This window comes from Ascaphus truei, chromosome 14 (genome assembly GCF_040206685.1).
Source record: "Ascaphus truei isolate aAscTru1 chromosome 14, aAscTru1.hap1, whole genome shotgun sequence".
Taxonomy (NCBI): Eukaryota; Metazoa; Chordata; class Amphibia; order Anura; family Ascaphidae; genus Ascaphus; species Ascaphus truei.
The window spans coordinates 18,442,012-18,468,118 of NC_134496.1; the positions used below are offsets into that span (position 1 = coordinate 18,442,012).

General features: G+C 47.1%; 1 protein-coding gene across 1 annotated transcript in view; it reads left to right on the top strand.

Annotated features, from left to right (window-relative positions):
- Positions 1 to 1,676: 1,676 nt before the first annotated feature.
- The window catches only part of LOC142465713 (solute carrier family 22 member 20-like), a 61,714-nt gene continuing 37,283 nt past the window's right edge, over positions 1,677 to 26,107 (top strand). The window contains exons 1-4 of the mRNA XM_075569932.1: positions 1,677 to 2,121; positions 3,928 to 4,031; positions 4,571 to 4,725; positions 14,955 to 15,123. Of these exons, the coding sequence (XP_075426047.1) occupies positions 1,753 to 2,121; positions 3,928 to 4,031; positions 4,571 to 4,725; positions 14,955 to 15,123 (797 nt within the window). The 5' untranslated portion in view covers positions 1,677 to 1,752. The remainder of the gene's footprint in view (positions 2,122 to 3,927; positions 4,032 to 4,570; positions 4,726 to 14,954; positions 15,124 to 26,107) is intronic.

The window sequence follows — 26,107 nt, forward strand, 5'->3', positions numbered from 1 at the left end:
AGTCATGCACAGAGAGGAACTTGTTAGAAAGGGAGTGAGCATTCCAAAGGGCACAGGAGAAAGGGAGAGAAGAGGGAGGGTGGCAGGGGATGGGTATGAGGTTAGAGGGGTTGACACCAGAAGGAGTAGAAGTTGCATGTGGAAGGCGAGGACGAGAGCAAGTAGAAATAAGGCAGGGACCAGGATTGGGAGAGATATCCCCAGAAGCAAGGAGGAGAAGCATGGACAGAAAGAGAATGTGAGAGGATGATTTGTAGGGGTGTGTTTTAGTGCAGGCGGCATAACTGTGTGGTGACAGAGGGCGCAGGTAAGAGAGGAGTTCATGTGAACTGAGAAGTGGTGAAGTAAGGAGAGATGGCGAAATATGAATAGAGTTAGAGACATGATGAGGCTGGTGGAAGGAAGTGCATAATTTGAGAATAAGTGAGGTTACAGTAAATATAAAAAGTAAAGGTGGCATCACAGCAATAGTAATGTGTTGAGATGTGCAGTGTGGGATGATAACCTCCTTTCCAGCGTAGTTCAAATGCAGGAATCAGAAGCAGTAGATTGTGTCCACTTTTTCCACTTCTTTTTTAAACTACCATACTACTTGAAAGATTTCTACTTAAAAGCATTTCTGCTTAAGAGCAATGGCTGTTGTAAGTTTACTTATATACATTTAGAAAGTCACCTGGTTGGTACAACAAACTTAATTAGCACATGTGAGGGTAGTTAAACCAAATTGTTTTTCAAAGATGGGTGTTGTCTTGCACAAGTGTGAAAGATGAATTAAATTAAGGCAATAGGGGGATGATTTCCATACAGACAATTTGAGATGTTTTTACCTAAATTGAACTAAAATGAGCTAAATAGACAGCAGGGTATGAGGATTGCAGGACACACAGACAATTTGAGATGTTTTTACCTAAATTGAACTAAAATGAGCTAAATAGACAGATATGGGTCCCTGATGTCTGTGTATTAAGATGAGGTGAGAGATATGAGTGCTGAAGTCTGTTTATTAGGGTGGGAGAGAGTGAGAGGTATATGCCCCCGATGTTTGTATATTAAGAAGGTGAGAGGTATGTCCCTGATGTCTGTGTAACAGGAGGAGGTGAGAGGATGTGTATCTGATCTCTGTATATTAGGAGGGTGTAAGAAGTATGTCTTGATCTGAGTATTAGATGATGAGATGAATGTGCCCCTGATGTCTCTGTATTAGGAGGATGTGAAAGGTATGTGACTGATATCTGTGTATTAGGAGGGGATGAGATATGTGTCCCTGATATTTGTGTATTAGGAGGGGATGAGAGATATGTCCCTGATATCTGTGTATTAGGAGGGGATGAGAGATACGTGTCCCTGATATCTGTGTATTAGGAGGGGATGAGAGATATATGTCCCTGATAGCTGTGTATTAGGAGGGGATGAGAGATACGTGTCCCTGATATTTGTGTATTAGGAGGGGATGAGAGATATATGTCCCTGATATCTGTGTATTAGGAGGGGATGAGAGATACGTGTCCCTGATATCTGCGTATTAGGAGGGGATGAGAGATATATGTCCCTGATAGCTGTGTATTAGGAGGGGATGAGAGATATGGGTTTAGAATATCTGTATTAGCAGAATTGGGAGACACCCAGTATTTAGTTTCTTTCTCTGTTCTCCCATCTCCTTCTCTCCAACTCCTGACACCTCCTGTTCGTGCCTACGTGACCTCTGACTCTCATATAAATAACAGAAGTCAAGATACCCACATAAACCCCACCATGGGGTTTGACGATCTCCTGCTAAAAATTGGGGGTCTGGGCCGTTTCCAGATATGTTTTGCCTCTTTGTTGCTGCTCCCCATGTGCTTCCTGGGCTGCCATAACTTGCTCCAAAACTTCACCGCCATCGTGCCCCTCCACCGCTGCCGGCTGCCCTGGTCAGACAACCAAACCATGACGTATGACCGAGGCCTTCTGCTGGCCTCTGTGCCTCTGGATGGGAATCAGAAGCCCGAGAGCTGCCAGCGTTATACAGAGGCTCAGTCTGGTGTCTGGTCTCTTAACAGCACATTATATAACAACACGGAGCCTTGTAAGGACGGCTGGGTCTATGATAAGAGCGTCTTCTCTTCCACCATTGTCACGGAGGTAAGGAGGAGCCTCCAGATACTCCCTGTGAATCAACACATCTAATATGTAGAGACTCAGTTAAGCCAGTTCACCATTTTCATCAAATGTTACAGACTTCTTTTAGCATGTTTAGTACAGTTAGTACAAGTTTTTTTTTTATCTCAATCTCTGAGGTGGCTGTTTATATTTTATTTAGTTATAAAATGTTTTAGTAGATTCACAGATTCCAGGGGGAGCATAGAGGGGAAAAAAACAAGAACACACAAAAGCTAAGTGCAGGAGTATTGCAGCGTGATCTAATGTCAGCTCCAATCTTGGCTCATATAGATGGCCTACTTACAGAATGTAAGCATTTCAACAGCAATGTATAGTAAAGGCTGTGGCAGTCTCTCCAGGGCAGATGTATATCAGCTCAGCGTCATCAGAGGAAAAACAGCCCCAGTACTCAGGGAGTACTTACATTGTAAGTGCAAATTTTAACATTTGTATAGATTAAACATTTAAACCTGGTTGATCTGTGCCATGTAGACTTTTCCTCTCTCTCTGCATTGGGGCCACAGCTCCCTGAGTACTGGGGCTGTTTTTCCTCTGATGACGCTGAACTGATATACATCTATCCTGGAGAGACTGCCCCAGCCTTTACTATACAGTACATTGCTGTTGAAATGCTTACATTCTGTAAGTAGGCCATCTATATGAGCCAAGATTGGAGCTGACTTAAGTTCACGCTGCAATACTCCTGCACTTAGATTTTCTGTGTTCTTGTTTTTCCCCCTCTATGCTCCCCCTGGAATCTGTGAATCTACTGTAACATTTTGGGACAAGTGAAGGCAAATCCTACCAGAGGGTCTGAGCAGGGGGTTAAAATGTAATTTATGCCTATTTTGGTTTTCACTTATTTTTCCACTTTATTTATGTGCAATATATTGTATGTGCACTTGATATCAACTCTATTAGAGTGTTATATTAACTTCACTGAATTAGTAGTGATCACCTGTTAAGTTGTTTTTGCGCCTATTATATCACTTTCTACCGGTTATAAAATGTTTTACCAGGAAGTAATACAGTGAGAGTTACCTCTCGTTTTCAAATATGTCCTGGGAACCGAGTTATAACAATACATGGTTACATGAAAAGAATAGGGTCATACAGTCAATTCACAGACATTTCATGGACAGTTAGGGTTGGAAAAGTTGGGTGCAGGAGATAAAAAGTTTGGAGAGTTTCAGATTGAAATACAGCAATTTTAACACCCACAAACATCAGCGAACGGCAGCAAAAGGCAGCAAAAGGCTCGCACTCTTTGGCTGTCCTTCTGCTGTGCGCCTGTGGGGCGACGCAGATGTAGACTGAGGGGGTTCAGAATGAATGCAGCTGTGATTTCAGAGTCCTTTTGTCCTTCAGGGCATTAGCATTCCAGAGGGTGGGGCTGACGAAACACAGGAGTAAGCAAACGCAGAGATTCACCCTTAGCACACCGGTTATGTGCAGAGGGGAGCTGTTCTTGGGGAACCCCATCAGGTGTCGCCTTTGGGGCAATGCAAATGTAGACAGAAGGGGTTCAGAATGATACATAATATGAAAAAATGAGAATAGATACCCTTTAGACATACAGGTAAAAAAAAAGCTCATTATGAAGAAACCTCTCCTAACCCTTCTATTTCTCTGTATCACCTCTCCATATAACCCCTCCTCCTGCCCAAAAAAACCATAGGACTACCATCTTACAGTATGGCCATTCTGCCTACTTACATTTTAGAGATGCTTTTTCTTGCCTTTCCCATAACTCCTTTCTTCTCCCAACGCTCCCCTATTTTCTTGCAGTGGGACCTGGTCTGTGACATGCGGGCAATGAGGCAGCTGGCTCAGTCCATTTACATGGTGGGGGTTCTGGCAGGGTCCTTGGCCATTGGACCTCTGTCTGACAAGTGAGTGCACTCAGAGAGAAAGATACCTTCAGTAAAGAAGACTCAGAGAAACATCGCATAGAAGAAAAATAGAGAGTACATTAGAGAGGTATAGAGAGTACGTGAGGGGGGAGAGTGTAGGGGGAGAGAGGGAAAGAGAGAAAGAAGAGAGCGATAAATGAGAGGGAGAGAGACGAAATGAGGGGAGAGAGTAGAGGGCTGAGAGAGAGGGAAAAGAAAGAATAGAGCGATAACTAAGGGGGAGAGAATAAATGAGGGGAGCGAGTTTAGAGAGGGGGAGAGAGGGAGGAGAAAGATTAGAGCGATAAATGAAAGGGGGAGAGAGACGAAATGAGGGGAGAGAGTAGAGAGGGGGAGAGAGGGAGGACAAAGAGGGAGATATTAAGGAGGGGACACTCCCCAAACATTCCCCATGGAGAACAGGAGACCTAGAGAGGGAGACGCTGATGACAGGAGACTTAGTTTAAAGAGAGTGCCCGAGCCAGGATGTGTCGCTTTGGATGAAGATCCTGTCACCTAACGCCATTTTGTCTGCACAGGTTCGGTCGACGGGCTGTGATGATTAGCAGCAATGTGTTGATGGCTGTGTCTGGCACTTGTGCGGCCTTCCTCCCGGGCTTTGCTAGTTACTGTTTCTTCCGAAGTCTGTGTGGGATGTGCTTGTCTGGCATTGCTTTGAACATCGCATCTCTGAGTACGTACTGCATCTTACACTAGAGGCGTCACTCTCTGTATCCCGGGGTCCGATCTCAGCTCTTTGGGGTTTTATAGCAGGTTTGCTCCGAGTTCACTTGGCAAATAAGGAAGTTATAACGGTGCATGCTGGGTGGCAACTCACTGGGCCTATGTCATAAGTGTCACAAATTGCATTTTTGGCGTAAAACTGATACAGTAAAATCATAACTTATATTGTGCTTGGGAATGTCTATTTACTAATCCCCCCCCCCCCCCAGTTATGCATGTGTACATCTCCCAGGCTCTGTATCCTTGCCCAGTCCTGGAGGTGCCAGATTCTGCATGTTTGCGCTGGATCCTCGCAGCATCCATGCCAGCCTCTGTATGTGTGCATGCAGCAAGCCATTTATGGGTTCAGGCAGGGTACCAGGGGAAATCCCCCCGGTGGGTCACAGACTCAAGTTGGGCTTTTAAGGTCCAGACTGGCCAAGTATCGGAGAATACGGCAACTCCCAAAATGTTGGGTACACTATCCAAACCTATCATGGCCGTCTATAAGTGCGAAATCAGGAGGTTATGTGCCGATCAGTACATGCATGTGTATGTAATATGAACATGTGAATATACGTGTGAGCATACGTACATATATTAAAGCCCTATGATAACTTTTGTAACCCCTCTTTATTTTACCTCAGATTATATGACCTATCACTGAGGATATGTATCCACATCCTCCATTTTTTTACCCCTTTCCCTTTGGTGATATTTAGCATTTTGAATACGGTCTACTCCCGCATCTTTCATTTTGTACACCTTATACTGTATATGCGTTCACATTAAATATTCTTTGCAGATTATCTGTTTTTTCTGTTTTTGTGTGCTGGGAACTATTTTGTTTATTATTAGTGTTTGGAAGGATGAGGGCCCTCCCTTGTTCCTGTTGCACCACATGTATAGCTACGTTCTTTCTTGTTTATTTCATTGAGTGCTGTCTACTCCCAATATTGTTTTGTGATGGCAATATAACTGCAGTTTATATCCTTTGTGGGTTAGCTCACTCACTCCAACCTGGTGTAATTCCTGCACAGCTGGGCTCCCTAATCTCTCTCTGTAGCAGCCTCTGTCTGCCTGCTTCTCTCTGCACTGTCAGGTCCTGGTCTCTGCTGGGCCCTGCTGCATGCACTGGTCCAGTAGGGCAACTCGCTATTTCTCTCTCTCTGCAGTTCCCTCTCTCTTAAGGGTCCTGCATGGACTCTCTGTGCAAGATGGGCCTGCACACACTCACTCCCTCAGCTCCCTTTCCAACTGTCACCAACTGTCATGCCACTGGCTAAGCACAGTCACATGGTCCAGTGGAAGGTAATTCTTAAAGGGGCCATGTCCTGTGCTGATAGACACAGGGGGTTACATCCTCCCCCTGCTGAAATGTTGATGTACCCATCAACCAGGATAAACCAACAATACATTTATCTAATCTAACAATTAACTCCTATCTAGGTACATAACACTCATAGGTACAGTAGATCCGACACTCAAACAGTTTTGCCAGATAGCATTCTTGTTACCCCAGAATGTTCTACATTCCCCAACATCTCCTATTTCCAGAGTAATGGGTACTACCCATCGAACAGTATAAACCATAGGGACCTCAGTCGAAACTCCCGGTAAGTCATAGGTCAGTCACATGGAGGGTCTAGTCTCCCTCTTAGGACGTGAGGCTAATGCCGGAGGTATGACGTCTACTTCCCTTACCACCTTAGAGGACTCTTATTGTACCGGTGACTCAGATATTGTGGGCCCTGCACTAGGGGTAGACTCAGTCATCTATCACGGATTCATCAGGACCTATGGGGGTAAACGCCTCTGCTCTGAGATCCAGTTCAAGAATAACAGTTTTTTTTTCTAAATCCTGAGACCCTTCTGATTGTATTTGGGGACCCGGTTGAGGGGCAGGCAGTTCTTCCCTGTTCAAAATATTTGCCAAGTGCCCCAACATTCGTTCCCCGGGGTACCCCTCCTCTTGTTCGGACTCCTCATCACTGCCTTGCCTACACTGGCTAACTGGATTTGTACCAGAACCCTGTCCTCTATTCAATCGATCACTTCTCCTGGGCCTATAGGGTTCTCTTGGAATGTTTTCTCTCTCAGGGCAGCGCGCTAACTGACCTATTGGCAGGAGGTGGTTTCTATGTAGATTCTTCGTGGGCCCATTTCCCTTTTTAGACCTCACTCGATAGACGGGGAGACTCAGTTTTCCAGTGATTTGCTATTTTGTGTTTTCCTGGTATCCCCAGATTCCGGATAAGGACTCTGTCCTGCAGTTGCAGCTCTTGTCCTTGTACTCTTTTATCGTAACGGCTTTTGTTTCCATGATTATTTGTGTCAGCTGCAGAAGTGGCCAGTTTGTACGCTTCTTGTAACTGGTCTCTGAGTTTCTTTACATATTGCATGTACGTGGTTGGGGATGTGCCCAGGGCCACCAACAGAAATCATGGGGCCTGGGACAAATGAAAGGAGCAGCCCCCCCCCATACCTAGCATGAAAAAAAAATTTGGGGACGCATCATTAAATTAAATGTTTTCTCGTTAATATAATACTGAAAAAAACATTACAATGCAGTTTGTTTATTTTAATAAAGTATAGGCCTGGGGGGAAGGGGTTAAGTATAGGCCTGGGGGGAAGGAGTTAAGTATAGGCCTGGAGTGGGGATTAAATATGGACCTGGGGGGGTTAAGTATGGACCTGGGAGGTTAAGTATGGGCCTGGGGGGGGGGCTAAGTATAGGTCTGGGGGGGGGGGGTTAAATATGGGTGTAAGGGGTACAGAAAGTATTGGTGTTGAGTATTAATTACAATACCTCTTCAACCGGTCAAGGGGGGCTCTTCAACCAGTCCGCAAGGGGGGCCTTCGATCGGCCTGCAGGGGGAGGCTACAACCGGAAAACCCTGCCCTCAGGAAATTGTACGGGGGCAAGGTATTCTATAATTACAGTGGAACCTTATACTTGGAGGGTCACCTTCCCTTCAATTCGACATACATGGTGTGAATCTACTTTTTTTGACCGAAGATCTGCCCAACAGACTTCTCCTATGGGGCCATAAGACTTGTTAGTGGCTTCATTCTCGACTCGTTGGTAGGCCTTCAACCACATAGGGTGAATGGTCAATGTCCAATCGTAATCATCCCCTACAACAGTCTGGCACCACTTCGCTAGTCTGCTGAAGATGTTCGCATTTGTTCCTACTATGGCTCGGCTTCTCCTCCTTCACGGGCTTCAGGACATATTAGTGCCACTACTTCAAGGGGTCCAGCTACCCCAGCAATTTCTTTGGTAAATTCCAATTCACGACCACTTAGCCCAAGTACGGATTGCTAGCTTCACTGAGGCTCCACACAACAAGTCCATTCAGTGGCTGCAGTGGCAGGTGTCGCAGATATCGGTTGTACCATGATTGGAAGATTATAGACACTTGCGATCCACTATCCAGAAGAACCTTGCACGGTTTTCCTTCAATAGACGCCATCACTCGGGCAGAAGGGCCAAGAATCCCAATTGGCAGATTGAGGTACCCGCAGATGCTCCTGAGTGTGTTAGTCATGGAGCTTCTCTTCCCGCGGTGTCATGATCGGGGTATGAGGGGTTAATGGGATCTGTGTATATGTTGATCTGCATCCCCCTGCTTCCGCAGAATTGTCCCAGGTCTTAGATTTATTTCCCCAGCAGTCTGTGTTATATTCCTGTATGTGTATAAATCATGTCGGGAGGGAAAGGGTTAACCATATTGTGTATATGTGGCTCTGCAGTTCCCCGCTTCAGCAGAATTAATTGCTCTGTTATGTATTAACATGGAGGGAGGGGGAGAATTGTATTGTATCCCTGAAAATGGAGAAAGTGTAAAAAATTATAATTTTTGCTATATACATGCTATGAAGGGGAAATTTGGATATGCTTTCTTATGCCAAGAAACTGTGTCGCCTACCTATTGTTAATCTGATTTATAACATGTGAAATATAGTTATGAGTTATCGCTGTTTTTACTATAACTTTGGATAAGTTTGGAAGCTTGCCAGATGACAGCTTTGATGTGTAATTGTACAATCAAAGGAAGATACTTGAAAGGCCCCCTGTGGAGGTTAGTTAGCGGTGAGAAAAGATCTGGACATTAATGGAGGTGACTCGCCTCATTGCATATGCAGCCAGCTCTCACAGATGGACACTAACCATTGTGACCTGTTTAAAGTAACACCCTACATGAAAGTCCCCTGCCCAATAAGCATTTTTGCCAGCCAGGATGGCACCCGGTCCTCCTGTCATATTTTTTTTATAAATGGGCTGGCCAAGTAAGAACAGGGGAGGGGTGTATTAATGAGGGGCTGGGTAAACCCTGCTTCTCGCGTTACCTGTCAACCTGTGATTGGGACAAGGTAATTGTTCACCAATAACTGAACTGCCATGTTAGAAATGGGGGCCTGCGTCTATATAGTTGCTTGCACCCCTTATTTCTGTGCTTGTTGTGATTGTAACAACTTAATGAGCTGCTATTGGACTGAATACCTCATTATCCAACCCCAGAAAGTGTAAATATTTCTGTAATGTTATTTGCTTGGTGTATTGTCTGTTCTGCTCATAGGAAATAAACTCATTCAGTTTACTATATCCTAATCTTGTTCAATCTGGCCCGGTTACTCTATATATTGTCTGTTCTCTCGTGACACGCGGGGCCTGGCATGCTCCCTAACCAGGTCCCTCTGTCGTTTCCCTGCTTCATGAAGGCTTCTCTTGGCATTGGTGCCTTGCAGTACGCAACCCGATGTCCATGTTCCCCACACTGGAAACAACCCATACCTCGATTTCTAGGGAACCGGTCCCGGTCATAGGTCCAGGGCGTATCTGGAAGAGTACCTGCTGAGGCCTTCTTTTTGGGTGCCGCAGCCATCATCAATGTGTTCATCTGCGCCGTTAGCTCTTGAATTTGTTTTCTAAGCTCTGCGTTGCTGGCACCGTTCTCCTCACAGCCTCCTGCATTGGCGACAGCTACCCTGGCTTGGGTACTGTAGTTGTAGTTCTAGGTGCCGCTCGGGTCTCTTTCTTGCCCTCTTCCGCACACACTTCCTGGATAAGCTGTTCAAACGTGGAAGAATCCACTTTCCTGTCTCTAATCCATAGTCGTATCACGGTTAAATTGTCCAATAATGCGCACTGATCAACTTGTTATAGTCTCTCGTTGTCGGCCTGACCAGCTTATATTCTTCCACTTAAATAACACGCGGTATAGTAGCTTCTCTATTCTATGTAAGTACTCAGAGAACTTTTCCCCATCCTGTTGTAGAGAATTCCTAAACTTATAGTACAGATCATCAGCACTCTCTGTGGGCCCATAAGCACTTTCCAGTATATCCAGATAATTGGTTACTGTCGCCTCTAGGATCGCACGCGTAAACGCCTTTACGGCATCTAATGCTGGGCCTCTCAGACTCTCTGTAATCCTTTTTCGCTTCTCCCCATCAGAACACAGCCAGTCACGCGCCATTTGGGTAGCAGTGTCCATTCAATTTTCAAAATCATACTCCCCTACAGGTATAGGCTTCACCCCGGAGAATGTCCTTAGTCGTTCGTAGGAGCTATTCTTACTGATGGGTTTCATGACTCTGTTGGGTGGAAAATAATATTATCAATTCTGAAATCCCCATGGATCAATACCTCTTAATTATCATTGCTTGGCAAGTTGTTAATCAACCAGTCAGAGAGCTGGTTCATTGCTGGAATATCAGTATGTGCAGCTCTTTCATACTGCTTTTCCCAAGTGGTCACCTGTCTCTGGCAGTATCCCTTCCCTTTGCCGTATCCAGCAAGATTTAATGTGTGTATATTAAATTAATGCAGCTGAGACAGGGTTTCAGTCAGAGCAACATACAAGGCAGATCTCTCTGCCGGGCTGACTTCTGGAAGAGTGACGTCTCTGAAGATACAACCATGGACATGTTCCATGACATGGAATTCAGTTCCAATCACTGACACATCTTTACAGTACAATAAGGGTCTGGGCACAGGAAAGCCTGCTCCAAACAAGGACATCTGTACCTGGTATTCCCGTTCAACCCGGTGGGCTCCTTGCAGCAGTGGGCCATGTGGTTTCTTCCTGAGAACATATTTCTTGTGGCCTTTATGAGGGAAAAATGTAGGGTTGGATTGGCCTGATCTGGGCACGTTCTAGTGGTGTTTTCTGTGCATTGCTCTTGTTTGGTGCTTTAGGATTCTGCCTGGGTGTTACAGACAGTTCATGAACAACTTCTCAGCTGTAGTCCAACCCTTGACACAGCTGACAAAGCGTTACCCGCCAACCAAAAGGGCGTAGCATGGCCGCGGGGATCACCAGTCGTCAAGATTATTTCAAAATGAATGAATCATTTGGGAATAGATGAACTCCTATGTGTGAGGAGGCTTTCCAAGCCATAAAAGCCAGCCTGATGAAGACGCCAGTACTAGCGTTTGCATATTCACAAAAGTCCTATGTGCTGCATGTAGACGCCAGTTTGGATGGACTGGGGGCAGTGCTGTACCAAGAGCACCGAGAGGGACTGAGACCAGTAGCGTTTGTGAGCTTGGTATTGATGCCTTCTGAGAAAAACTACCCAGTACACAAACTGGAGTTTTAGGCTTTGAAATGGGCGGTAGTGGAAAAACTACATGACTATCTATATGGAGCAGGGTTTGTAGTTCACACAGACAACAATACCCTTACATGTATATTCTAACATCTGCGAAACTGGATGCCACTGGACACAGGTGGTTGGCAGCATTGGCCACTTACAATTTCAGTCTAAAGTACAGACCTGGGAAACAAAATATTGATGCGGACGCATTATCACGAATTCACTGGGACGCTCAAGCCCAGGATGGACTATGGAAAAACATTACCGCCGCAGGAGTGCCCGCAATGTGCAAGCAAGTAGAATGCTGAGACAAATTACCACAGAGAATACAAATGGAGTGGCTGATAGCCTGGGGATCTCTCCCACTGGAATTCCTTTAGTGTACTCTCACCCCGCAGAGTTGACCGTGGAGGGATTACCCTAACTAAACCGACAAGATCTATCCAGATCACAGAAGACAGACCCAGGACTGAGAGAAGAGTGGTACCACCTGTGGACCCACACACGGGGGACACCTGCGGGGAAGAACTGGGGGCCCCACAGCTGTGGGTGCTCCGCGGACCCGCAGGGACCACCCGAGGGCCTCAGACACCTGTAGGGCTGACCCAGGGACCCCCAGAAACCCGCGGGCCCACCCGTGGACCCCATTTGGGACCCACGGGGACCACCTGGAGGCCTCCAGACCCTGGGGTACTGGTGCATTGTGGGGCCTGCGGACACCCGTCGGGACCACCAGGGACTCCCGTCAGCCTGGGGTATTAAGCCTGTATGTCAAATAATAAATTATGTTTATGGGGGGGCACAGGGGGTGGGTGGGTTATGTATTGTTTATTAAATATAGTAATGTTTATCGTGGGGATGTTCTGTGTATTGTTTTTCTTGTGGGTGGTGGGGGTGGGGGAAGGGGGTATTGTCCCCAAGGGTGTTTAGGCCTCCCGGTGAGTGGTGTGGGAGGGTGGGTTAACCCCTTAATTACTATAGCGGTTAATAACCGTTAAGGTGATTAAGGGGTTAGGGGACATTACAATGGCTCTTTTTATTCTTGTGTATTGTTTGCAGCACCGGAGGATGAGGATGGCCTTCATCGTGGCAGCCGGGCAAGGGTGAGTGCAATATGTATTTATTTTATTTATTCTGCTTTATGTATTTTAAATGTGCAAATGCACTATTATCCATTTGTGGATAATAGTAATTTTGTCCGTTACTATACTGTATGTATTAGGGGGCAGGGGGGTGTATTTATTTATTTATGTTTTTTTTAATTATTTTTGAGGGCACAGAATTGGTACTGCAGGCAAGCGGGAACCCCAGGACACCTGCGGGACCACTCGCGGGCCACCGCCGGCCTATAGTATCTTTGCTGTGCATCCCAAAAATTACATATATGCACTGTATGTTAGGGGGGTATAGGGGTTGTTGGGGGCACAGGGGGTTGGTGGTGTATTATATATATGTATGTATATATATATATATATATACAGTGTTCGACAAACCTATACATTTGCACGCCCCGGGCGAGTGGATTTAACATCGTGGCGAGCTCCTATTGGCCCAGGCATCACACGTTTGGTACTAGGTGGCGAGTAGATTTTTTGGTGATTTGTCGACCACTATAATATATATATATATATATATATATATATATATATATATATATATATATATATATATATATATATATATATATATATCTCAAAACACATAAAATCACAGCACATATTGATAGCTGTTGGAAATGGGTGAATAATAGGATGAGGGAGAAGTATAGTAACTGATAATGGTAATATTACTCAACCTAAAAAAACAAACAACATATATAACAACAAGGAAAGAGGAAGTGGATAAGGAATGGGAACCCCTGGGAAAAAACACAAGGAAAACAAGCCAAAAAGTGCAAACACTGGAACAATATAAAATAAAACCTTTAAAAGATAATAAAAAACACTGGAACACACGAGCAGCTATCCACAGGAAACAACCACCTTCCACGATTCTTCTATAAAACAAAAGGGGACAGCGCAGGCTCCATAGTGTAAAATAATACAGGTTTATTAATCACGAGCTAAAATCAAAAAACTCACATCAATGAGATAGGACATGCGCTTCGAACAAGAACACCAATGGTCATGCTGTTAGTCAGGAACAGTAGACTCGTGGCTGCAGCGTGTATCTCTCTCTGTGCCGCCGGGTGTCTCCGTCATGATGTGCGTCCACTTCAGCGCCCCCCCGGCTAAAACAGCGTGAGGCTCCTTTCGTTCTGCAGCACCACAGTTCCCTTCCAGTCCAGCAATTGCTCAATGAGCTAAATACCTGGTGCTTGTAGATAGCGCCCTTACGCGTTTCGCCACGAGTGTACCGACGACTCCATCAGAGGATGAAAAATGCTGATTTTTTGTGTTTTCGGCAGCTTATCGGCGCTTATTGAATCGCTGAGGCATTTTTGGCGTAAAAATGGCGAAAAACAGCTTTTCGGCGCTTACTGCATGAGGCACTTAGGCAGAGAGTATATAGAAACAGGATCCTTTTATTGCATCCACTGCAGGTGTTATTACAGTGAATACATTTCTCAGCATAGGATCCCAGGCTCCTGGATGGTACTTGGGCCCTCTATTAGAAGTCAGGCCTCTCAGTAGTCTGGTGGTAATATCAGCCCCTTTAAGGGGCTCAAGGGCACGTCTCTATCCCTTGAAGAAGAAACTAGAACTGCCTGTAATTTAGAATGCATCCTCTCCAGTACAGAGGGGGGGGGGCACAAGGTCTGCACCCTGATTGGCTGCACGCAAACCCAGTTCACCTCCACCCCAGTCACTCAGAGAGGCTGCCTGAGGGAGGGGAAACCCAAGATGACAACCTGCCACAGCCTGCAAATATCAGGACTTACATAACAGGGAGGGTCAGAAGGATAGCCTGTACCAGCCAAAGCTACTTCTACTTAACCAAACTATGCCAAAAGTGCGAATGCTGCACAAACAAATAATAACTTTTATCTCTGTCCGGCCTCCCAATCATGGGGTACTGGCCTGTAGATCCTGGTGTGCTACCACAATCGTTGGAGCTCATAAATTGTGTGTGTGTTGCAAGCCTAGTGCTTCACAAAGATCAAAATCTGATGGCAATATAACTGCAGTTTATATCCTTTGTGGGTTAGCTCACCCACTCCAACCTGGTGTAATTCCTGCGCAGCTGGGCTCCCTAATCTCTCTCTGTAGTAGCCTGTGTGCTTGCTTCTCTCTGCACTATTAAGTCCTGGTCTCTGCTAGGCCCTGCTGCATGCACTGGTCCAGTGGGGCAACTCTATTTCTCTGCTGTTCCCTCTCTCTTAGGGGTCCTGCATGGACTCTCTGTGCAGGATAGGCCTGCACACCCTAACTCCCTCAGCTCCCTTTCCAACTGTCACCAACTGTCACCCCACTGGCTAAGCACAGTCACATGGTCCAGTGGAATGTAAATCTTAAAGGGGCCATGTCCTGTGCTGATAGACACAGGGGGTTATACTTTTTTTGTGTGTTATGGCCTAATAGTGATCCCTACAATCTGTTTCCCCCCTGCGCGCTCCTGATACCCCCATCTCACATTTATATTCTTCACATGCAGACCTGGAGTGGACCCCTCCCAATGGACGGACTCTATTTGCCGTACTGTTTTCTTACAGTTATACCTGCGGGCAGATGCTGTTAGCAGGGCTGGCATACATCATCCGGGACTGGCGCTGGCTGCAGTTCGCAGTCACTGTCCCCTTCTTCCTCTTCCTACTCTACTTATGGTAAGGAGGAGGGAACGAGAAATATGGGGGGACATATCGAGGTTTTTCCAGTTTATACTACGCATGTCCCTGATGTCTGTGTAATAAGAAGAGGTGAGAGGTATGTGTCCTTAATGTCTGTGTACTAGGAGGAGGTGAGAAATATGTGTCCCTGATGTCTGTGTAATAGGAGGTGAGAGGTATGTGTCCTTAATGTCCATATTATAGAAGGAGGTGAGAGGTATGTGTCCTTAATGTCTATGTATTAGGAGGTGAGGTACAGTATGTGCCCTTAATGTCTGTGTAATAGGAGGTGAGAGGTATGTGTCCGTAATGTCTGTGTAATAGGAGGAGGTGAGAGGTATGTATCCTTGTAACAGGGACTTATCCCTGTTTAAATAAAGCTGCATCAGAGCTCTGAATCCAGCAGGGAGCTGGTTAATTGAAGCCACTCAATTGACCAGGCTCCACCTGGCTAATCAGAGCTCTAGAATAGCCTTCTATGAGAAACTTCTAGAGAGATTTCCTTAGCACACAACTGTGCTGACTGAGGAGAGGAAAGACCAGACTGATATTCCTGGGAGCGGAGAACTGGAAACGCCGGACAAGCACGGTCAGATAAGACATTTGTATATATTATTCCCTGATAAACTGTTCTATGTTTTTGGACTGGGAACTGGCCTAACCAGCCAGTCAGAGATAGTTAGGGCATATAGTGTTTAGTTATTCTTGAAAGTGGAGTAGGTGTTTGTTTATTTTGTTTTTGTATGCTGTACAGAGTTTAAAGGAACAGGCTCAATAAAGCCAGGTTTAATTTCACCCAAATTGGTCTTCATTATCAAACCTCTGCACACAACTCTTACAGTCCTTAAGAGTGTTGAATGTTAAAGTGGGCAGTTTTAACTGAATAATGTAGTTAGACTATAGTTGGACTAGAGGTGGACTGGAAGCTGGAACTTTCTGCAAACACACCTACACAATGCAACAAACAGTGAGCTAATCTTAACACACTTATCCCATGCTTGTTAGAATTTACCCCCCCCTGTACACTTTATTTACTGCAGACTCTCCCGACACTTGACTGCACACAACTGCCTCTCCCTCTCACCCCCCAAACCCCAAATCCCTCTGCAAACCTTGAACAGCCCCTAGCATTGCAAATGCAGCAAAACATTTTTGCAAGGAAAAGGCACACCTCTGCTGTTTACTCTGCACACACTCACTTGGCTCACAACAGCTTCATGCAAAATTATCTACCTTTGTGAACTTGCTACTTATTTCAACTCTATCAATGTCAGGACGAGCTCACCACAAACGAGGCGGGACCACTGTGCTGAGGTGGGATAGGATATAATGCCACCCACAGCCACGAGGGCACGTCTTGAGAGTAGAGTGGTCCGGGAGGCCGAGTCGGGGCAGGAGAGGTACGGATGGTAGAGGGTGCTGTTCGCCAAGTCCGGGGTTAGAGAGAAGGACGTAATCATTTACCGTTTGCCGGGTTCGGGGTGCGGAGAGTCGTATTGCCGTACGCCAAGTTCGGGATGCCAGAGGTGCGGATAGTCGTAGAGGAAGCCGGTTCGGTACACGCGGAAGACTGCAAAACAAGACAGGACAAGACAGGACTAGGGAGGCAGAGAGTGATGAGAACAACTGGTTCTATGCTCAGCCGACGAGTTAATGAAGCTGCAGGGTATATACAGTATAGACAAGAGGGTCCAATGGCAGAGTAGCAAGGTGGGGGTTGTGAATGGGCCAGGCTGAGACAGGGATAGGTCTAGATGAGTTCCTGCAGGAGGGGCTATAGATCCTAGAAGTACTGGTATATTGGATTGCAGCATTGGAAATAGGTACTGTGCCTTTAAGAGGCTGGTGAGCCTCCGTGTGGCCGCGCCTCAGTGTGGCTGTGCCTGTGGATGCGTGAGCGGGCACATGCCAAGACCCAAAGGCAGAAGAAGATGACTGACGTGCGCGCGCACAGGGGAAACGGAGCTCGGCGTCCTGGAGGAGGGATCCGTGTGAGACGCGGGAAGCCCTAGCAGGGCTGCAGGTAAGTGGGGAGCACGCCGAGAGCGGCGTGACTCCCCGTTCGTTACAGTATCCCCCCCCCTTCAGGGGCGACCTCCATGACATGGCTTGGAGGGATTCCTACGATGGAAAGCCTGGACGAGTCGAGGTGCGTGGAGATCCCGGTGGGGAATCCATGAACGTTCCTCTGGTCCGAACCCCCTCCAGTGGACCAGGTATTGTACTCCTCCTCTGGAAATCCTAGAATCCAGGATAAACTGGACCTCGTACTCCTGTTGGCCTTGGATCAGAAGAGGAAGTGGAGGAGAAGTGGTCTTAGAAAAGCGAGGACTCTGAAATGCTGGTTTAAGCAAAGATACATGGAAGACTGAAGGAATCTTCATCGAGGGTGGAAGGCGCAGGCGATAAGCCACAGGATTAATCCTCCTGACCACGGGAAAGGGACTGAGGAACTTGGGTGCTAGCTTCATGGTAGGAACCTTTAGTCGTATATTCCTGGAAGAAAGCCAAACCCTGTCTCCTGGAGTGAACTCCGGGACCTGGCGTCGAAGGCGGTCTGCCTGGAGTTTCTGTCTCCCTGTGGCCACCTTTAAGTTCTCCTGAATCCTCCTCCATAAGTCTTTCAGCCGGGAGATGCGCTTGTCAACCGCTTGTACTCCTGAGGATAGAGGGGAGAAGGGTAAACGGGAAGGATGAAAGCCACAATTTATAAAGAAGGGAGGTTCTTGAGTGGAGTCATTGCGAAGGGAGTTAAGAGCAAACTCGGCCCAAGGAAGCAGATCCACCCAGTCATCCTGTGTATCGGTTATAAAACATCGAAGGTAATGTTCCAGGTTTTGGTTGGCCCTCTCCGTCTGCCCATTGGTCTGTGGGTGGTATCCAGAGGAGAATTGCAGTGAAATACCCAATTTTCGAGAAAAGGCTCGCCAAAATCTTGACACAAATTGGGACCCGCGATCAGAGACGATGGTTGAGGGCACTCCATGAAGGCGAAAAATTTCCTGGACGAAAACATCCGCAAGCCTGGAGGAATTCGGAAGACCCCTCAAGGGAACAAGGTGCGTCTGTTTGGAAAAACGATCAATTACCACAAGAATAGTATTCATCCCTTTGGAGGTTGGAAGCTCTACGATGAAATCCATAGAAATATGGTTCCAAGGCCGGTCTGGAATGGGTAAAGGAAGGAGAAGACCTGCTGGTCTGACCCGGGGTACTTTGTTGCGAGCGCATGTGCCACACGCTTTTACAAACTCCTCCACATCCTTAGCCCTCTCTGGCCACCAGAAGGTACGCTGGACAAGGTCGTTGGTTTTTCGTATCCCTGGATGTCCTGCCGATTTTAGAGGAATGGCACCACTCGAGGACTCTCTTGCGATGTTGGGGTGCCGTGTAGAGTCTTCCCTCCGGAACCTTGAACCCCATCAGAGCCTGAGATTGCTTGCATCGAATCTTGTCCATGATATCAAAGGAGTTGGCGGACACAATAAATTTAGAGGGAATTATCGTCTCTAGCTGCTCTTCAGACCTATCCTCTGCAAGGAACTGTCGAGACAGGGCATCCGCCTTCAAGTTTTTGGAGCCAGGAATGAAGGAGATGAGGTAATTAAACCGTGAAAAGAATAGTGCCCAGCGGGCTTGTCGAGCGCTCAAACGACGTGTCCCTTCTAAGTAGAGAAGGTTCTTATGGTCTGTGAGTATAGTTATGGGTGTCTCCGTACCTTCTAAGAGGTGTCTCCATTCTTCTAATGCCAACTTGATTGCCAGCAGCTCCCGGTTACCGACATCGTAATTCCATTCTGCGGAAGAGAATCTCTTCGAAAAGAAGGCACATGGGTGTAACCTGGCTAAGGGAGAAGTCCTTTGGGACAGGACAGCACCAGCCCCGATGTCAGAGGCATCCACTTCCAGAGAAGTTTAGGGTCTGGGTGGGTGAGGATAGGGGCAGACACAAAAGCCTTTTTTAGAAGATTAAATGCCCGTATGGCGGTTTCGGACCATGATGAGGGATCTGCACCTTTCTTGGTTAGAGCAGTGATGGGAGATACCGTAGAAGAAAAATTGCGAGTGAAGCGCCGATAATAGTTTGCAAAACCTAGAAAGCGTTGCACGGCTTTGAGGGTGGTCGGACGGGCCAGTCCAAAATGGCCTTAAGTTTCTCTGGATCCATATTGAAGCCGGAGTCAGAGATAATGTATCCCAGAAATGCCACGGACGTCAGATGAAACTGGCATTTCTCCAATTTCGCAATGAGATGGTTCTCCCGGAGGCGTAACAGCACCTGTTGAACGTGTTTGATGTGTTCTTGGGTGGATTTAGAAAAGATTAGGATGTCGTCTAAGTAGACGATAAGGAATTTGTTAAGAATGTCCCGGAAAATCTCATTGACAAAATCCTGAAAGACTGCTGGTGCGTTGCACAGACCAAACGGCATGACCAGGTATTCATAGTGGCCGTCATGGGAGTTAAAAGCAGTCTTCCACTCGTCCCCCTCTCGTATCCTTACTAGATTGTAGGCGCCTCTTAGATCCAGTTTAGAAAAAATAGTAGCTCCCTGAAGGCGGTCGAAGAGTTCCGATATCAAGGGCAGCGGGTAACGGTTCTTGCGCGTGATGTTATTCAAACCCCGGTAATCGATGCATGGACTAAGAGAACCGTCCTTCTTTTTTACGAAAAAGAAGCCTGCTCCGACTGGGGAGGAAGATTTTCGGATGAAACCCCTCTCTAAATTCTCTGCAATGTAAGTGTTCATGGCTTTAGTCTCTGGAAGAGAGAGTGGGTAGGATCATCCCCTGGTGAAGAGCTGCACCGGGCAGCAGGTCAATCGGGCAGTCGAAAGGTCGGTGTGGAGGTAGAACCTCGGATCGTGCTTTGTCGAACACATCCCGCAATTCCAAATACACAGAAGGCAAGGAGTCGACCTTCTCTGGCAGGGTACACAACCCACCAACTTTCTGGAATATCCTAGTACAGGACTTGGCACATGGAGCACTCCACTGGATGGGTTCCTGATCTGTCCAGTCGATGCGAGGATTATGGACTTGGAGCCAAGGAAGACCCCAAATCAACTCAACGGAGGGAGTGTGGATAACATCGAGGGTAATGATCTCCGTATGAACGTCGACAAACTGCAGTAGAAGAGGCACCGTCTGTAGCGTGATGAATGCTGGCTGTAGGTGTCGACCGTCAATGGCCTCCAGACCCACCAGCGTCCTCTTACTGATAAGTTGAATATTGTTCCATCTAGCAAAGGTTTGATCGATGAAATTGCCTGCGGAACCGGAGTCTATGAACGCCCGTGCTTGAGTATGAAACCCCTCTCCAGACAGTGTTACTGGCAACAGTATCCTGGTGGGAAGGAGGTCTTTGATGATGGGAGAGAGAGACAGTATTCCCAACGAGACTCTCCGGGATCTCATTGGGAGTTGGCGTTTCCCGGCTTGTGGGGACACTGGAGTACTAAGTGACCGGAATTGCCACAGTACATGCAGAGACCGGCATTGCGCCGGCGTTGCTTCTCGGCAGAAGACAGCTTATTACCTCCCAACTGCATTGGTTCCGGGACTTCCCAGGATGGAGGTGTTGGAGGCACGATCGATGGGGCAAGAGGCCTTGAAACCCATTGACGGTAACGAGAACGTTCAGTCTTCCACTCCTGCAGACGCTGGTCCACCCGAATGCACAGACCGATCAAATCCTCTAGGTCAGTGGGACGTTCCCGCGCCGCGAGCTCATCCTTTAGGGATTCTGACAGGCCTTGCCAAAACGCCAAAGATAATGCTTCATTGTTCCATCCCGTCTCAGCAGCAAGGGTGCGGAACTCCACAGCGTACCGGGCGACGGAACGATCTGCCTGGGTTATGTGGTGGAGAGAAGTAGCTGCCGTTAATTGCCGTGCAGGGGTGTCGAAGACTCTTCGGAACTCATGGGCAAAGAGGTCGATGTCCTGTGTGATGGGCCCTTGTTGTTCCCAGATGGGAGAAGCCCAGACCAGCACCTCGTCGGTGAGAAGAACCACGATATAGCCGACCTTAGAAATGGAAGAGACAAAACGAGAGGGCGAGAGTTGGAATTGGATGAAACATTGATTAAGGAAACCCCTACATCCTTGGGGATCCCCAGCATAGCATTTGGGAGCAGGAATACGGGGTTCCAAAGCAAACGGAGTTGCTGGAAAGGCTGTTGCGGAGGCTGTGGGAGCCATGGGTGAAGGTTCCCGACTGGAAGCTCGGACTTGAACGGAAAGGGAATGAAGGCTCTGCTGAAACATATCCATCCGCCTATCAGCTTGTTCCAGATAAGTATCTAGCCTGGTGAAGAGATTCGTGTGGGAATTTAAAGTACGCTCCACCTCAGCGGGGTCCATCTTTGTTGGGCTGTGCATAATGTCAGGACGAGCTCACCACAAACGAGGCGGGACCGCAGTGCTGAGGTGGGATAGGATATAACGCCACCCACAGCCACGAGGGCACGTCTTGAGAGTAGAGTGGTCTGGGAGTCCGAGTCGGGGCAGGAGAGGTACGGATGGTAGAGGGTGCTGTTCGCTAAGTCCGGGTTAGAGAGAAGGACGTAATCGTTTATCGTTTGCCGGGTTCGGGGTGCCAGAGGTGCGGAGAGTCGTATTGCCGTACGCCAAGTTCGGGATGCCAGAGGTGCGGATAGTCGTAGAGGAAGCCGGTTCGGTACACGAGGAAGACTGCAAAACAAGACAGGACAAGACAGGACTAGGGAGGCAGAGAGTGATGAGAACAACTGGTTCTATGCTTAGCCGACGAGTTAATGAAGCTGCAGGGTATATATAGGCAAGAGGGTCCAATGGCGCAGTAGCAAGGTGGGGGTGTGTGAATGGGCCAGGCTGAGACAGGGATAGGTCTAGATGAGTTCCTGGAGGAGGGGCTATAGATCCTAGAAGAACTGGTATATTGGATTGCAGCATTGGAAATAGGTACTATGCCTTTAAGAGGCTGGTGCGCCTCCATGTGGCCGCGCCTCCATGTGGCTGCGCCTGTGGATGCGTGAGCGGGCACACGCCCAGACCCGAAGGCAGAAGAAGAGGACTGACGTGTGTGCGCGCGCGCGCACAGGGGAAACGGAGCTCGGCGTCCTGGAGGAGGGATCCGTGTGAGACGCGGGAAGCCCTGGCAGGGCTGCAGGTAAGTGGGCAGGGGTGCGCAAACTGGGGGGTGCTCAATTTTCAGGGGGTGGGGGGGGGGGAGAGGGGAAGGGGCATGGCAGTAATAGAGGTCCGGCGCTCTCCCCCCCAGGCATTTAAATTAAATGCCGGGGGACCACCCAAAGCCTCTATAACACACTTCCCTTCCCTTCCCGGGACGCGTCGTCATGGTAACCCGACGTCAAATGATGCCGCGGGGTCACGTGAAATCACGTCATCATGGCAACGGGACGTCACGTTGACACCGAGGTCTAGCTTGTTTGGGGGGGGGGGAGCGCAAGGCGTCGAGGAGAGCAGGCAGTGGTTCGCACAGGGAAAAGTGAACTTTTCCGCACCCCTGCTTTATTGTGACCACATGGAAATGTTATTCTATCTATCCGCTACAAACTCCTCCCTCCTGGCCCACACACAATATCACCATACACCCTGGATTACTCAAAAGCCTTGCACCATCTACTGAATGCTGGTGGAGAACTCTGAAAACCTGCACACCCACTTCCAATCACTCTAATGGCAAACATCACAAATTTACAACTGGCAAACATCTACTCAAATTTCTACTCATACTGTTACTCTCTTTAGCAGGTGATATTGAACTTAACCTAGGCCCCCCCTTTTCAACTCTGTCCCATACCCATGAGAATACCCCTTTCAAATTCCAAAAAGGTCTATCTGTCGCCCATATAAATATCTGGAGCCTGCTGCCCGCTGCCCAAAATGGATGAACTAAGGGCATGGTGCCTTATGCATAAACCCAAAGCCATCGGTCTCACAGAAACATGGCTAACTCTTAAAACCCCTGAGGCAAATATCACCATTCAGGGATACTCCATTTTTACGAAAGACAGGTCAAAGACAGGAGGAGAGGTGTTATTTTATTTTGCAGACACCTTACACTGTTAAATTGCCCCCCATGCCCACTGTGACGGTGAAGGGGTCCCCAGGCCATTAATAAAGGCATGTGTCCAGGCTGGGTGCCCCTGAACCAGGTTGGGAATTGTAGAGTGTCAGCTCTGCAACCCAACCAGGGTAATAATACTGTCCATATATTTGAAATGGCTGTTTACCCTTCCCCAGGAATAAGGGGATGGGACTAATACAGTGTAACAACTGTAATTATGTTGGAACAGTCTGTGTGTATCCGTCAAGTATAAGGGGCACCCAAGTATAGATTATGTGACAGGGTTCCCCTGAGTCATACAATGTATTTTTAGAGTGTCAGTTCTGCAGTCCAGAGCTGACTGCAGTCCTAAAAATGTATTTTAAACTGTTTAAAATGTGCCCGGGGGGAATAAGGGCCTGCTAGCCTGTGTTTAAGGGGTTAATTGAATAAGTGCGCCTGCGGTTTGCGTTGAGCAGTGGAAGTACAACATTGTATCACTGACTCACCACAAGACAAGCAGGGAAACAGCCTTAACCACAGAGTCAAGTGGATACTTGACTTGTGGTTAGGTAAGTGTTTCCGAGTGCAGCAATGTATGATGTGGTTAGTCAATTAAGGTCAATTGATGAAGTGTGTCTGTGGTTAGCAAGTGAAGTCCTGACCGCAAACCACAGACCGCAGTTGGGGAAATGTACTGTTTAAACACACCACATCAAAGCCCTTACATTAAAGGTATAACTTTAGTTAGGAGTGTCCCAGCTTTCTAATTTTTCGTATGCAAAGGGTTAGAAGGGACTCAGGCAGATTGATATGAGTTTGTTAATTGTACCATGTGTATAAATGTATAAACAGGCATAGCCCTGGTTTAACTACATTTAAAAATTATGTGGGCTGGGGAATTTACAGGGCATTCACAGGGACAGCGGATACATTAAAGATTCACCCAGATAATTTGTGTTTAGCCATTCTGGGGGAAGTCATAAATAAAATGAATGTCCGGCCTTCTAAGAGACCCTGGGGAGAGGCCGCCCGATTGTCTATAGAAGTACGGAGCTTCAAAGGTTTTAACCCGGCCCACGTGTGAAGTGCCGGTAAGTGAATTAAGACCATTTGCCTAGCAAATGGTGAGGTATCTCAAGGCAGGTAGACTTTCTGTCGCCGGAGCAAGGGGGTTTGGCCAGGTATGCTAAGCGGGCTAAGCGTGAAATTAGCGCATGACCCTTAGCCTGCCGTGACGCCCTTTGCCCGGCTGCAGGAACTATTGGCAACTTTGCTATAGGGTACAATTTGCTTCCCACGCCAAAGATTGGTTGCCCATGGCCCAGATAGGCTTAGGAGGGTATTATAAACCCGTGCACGCCGTCGGGCGTGTGTTCTCTGCTTTACATCGGAAAGGATAGCGGCCGGTACAAAAAAGACATTTTCACCGCAACCACGGATTTGTACCCGCTCAGGATTTCGTAAGATCTAAGGACTTGCACACGAATTCTGCAAGGGCAGAACGAAATTCTTTTGTTTGGCGAAGATACAGGGACCACAAGCAGCGCCCCTAGCCAAAAAAGACTGCTCTGCGTCTTTTGCTGTGTAGTAACCCCGCCCCTGGGAATTGATACCTAAAGACTTCATGGTGTGGACTTTCGTTCCAGAAGCAATTTATTTCATTTTGGCCCATTCTCGTAAGTTTTTATTCGTGATAATTTAGTATTTCAAGCTGTGTGTTCTTTATGTAAATAAATACAATTAATTTTATTTCATGCTTTATTCAATCAAAGGATCCAGATGGTAAAGTGTTAATAATCTTGGTCTCCCGTGACACCCACCCTCTTTTGAAATCCTAGTTGGCAAAATCTGCCTCCCCTTTTCTAAGCCTGTTTTTATTGCTGGCATTTACCACCCCCCTAAAGCCCCTTTACAGTCTCTGACTGATATCACCCAGTTTCTTGGCTCAATTTCCTCTCTTAATGAGAAGAGTGAGCTGCTAGTTAATGGAGTTTTCAACTACAACTGGCTCGACACTAAAAACAAGAAAATCCAGATACAACTCCAAGTCACTTAACCTAACGCAACTAATTTCCCAACCCACACGGACAAACCTGAAATCTCACAACCATTTCCCGCTAGACTGGATTCTCTCCCCAAATCCCAGCAGAATCCAATCCTCTGGCATCCTTCCTGACATTTTCAGTGACCATGCAAAAGTGTACTGTGTAAGGAAAATCAGACCACTCCAATTAAGCCCAAAAGTTCTCCTCACTAGAACATTTAGAAACTTTAACCCACAACAGTTTCTGGCTAAACTTAACAGCTGCCCTTGGTACAGAATCAACTTAATCATCGACCCCGATTCCGTATTCGACTATTTCCAATCAGAGTTCTTAAAACTCTGTAATACCCATGCACCACTACGCAGAATAAGAGTACGGGGGGGCCACCTTCCGTGGGTAACAACCAACCTTATATCGCTCTACCATTTTAAGGATGGGTTGTGGAAAAGCTGCAAAGTAATTGGCACTACCAAGGATCTCAATCACAACAGATGCATGCGGAACATGTGCACAAGGCAAACAAGGCACGCAAAAGCACAATATTACTCTGACAATCTCCACCAGAATACATCAAACCCAGCTAACTTCTGGAAGGTTATCAACAATATATTCCAGCCTTCTACAACCATGTGATATCATTAAGGAGTATATTACTTTGTGGGGTGTGCTACTAACTTATTAGCGAAACACAACACGAACTACATACATGAACCTCATTCTGGGAGTGCCCCTATAGGCCTATACTCTCCCAACACTGTCCACAATTTTCAATTTGTCCCAGTATCTGAAGAGGAGATTACACAAGCGCTCCTCAAATTAAAACTAAGCAGCCAATGTGGACCTGACTTACTGCAGTCTAAAGGGGTCATGCACTAAGCTCCG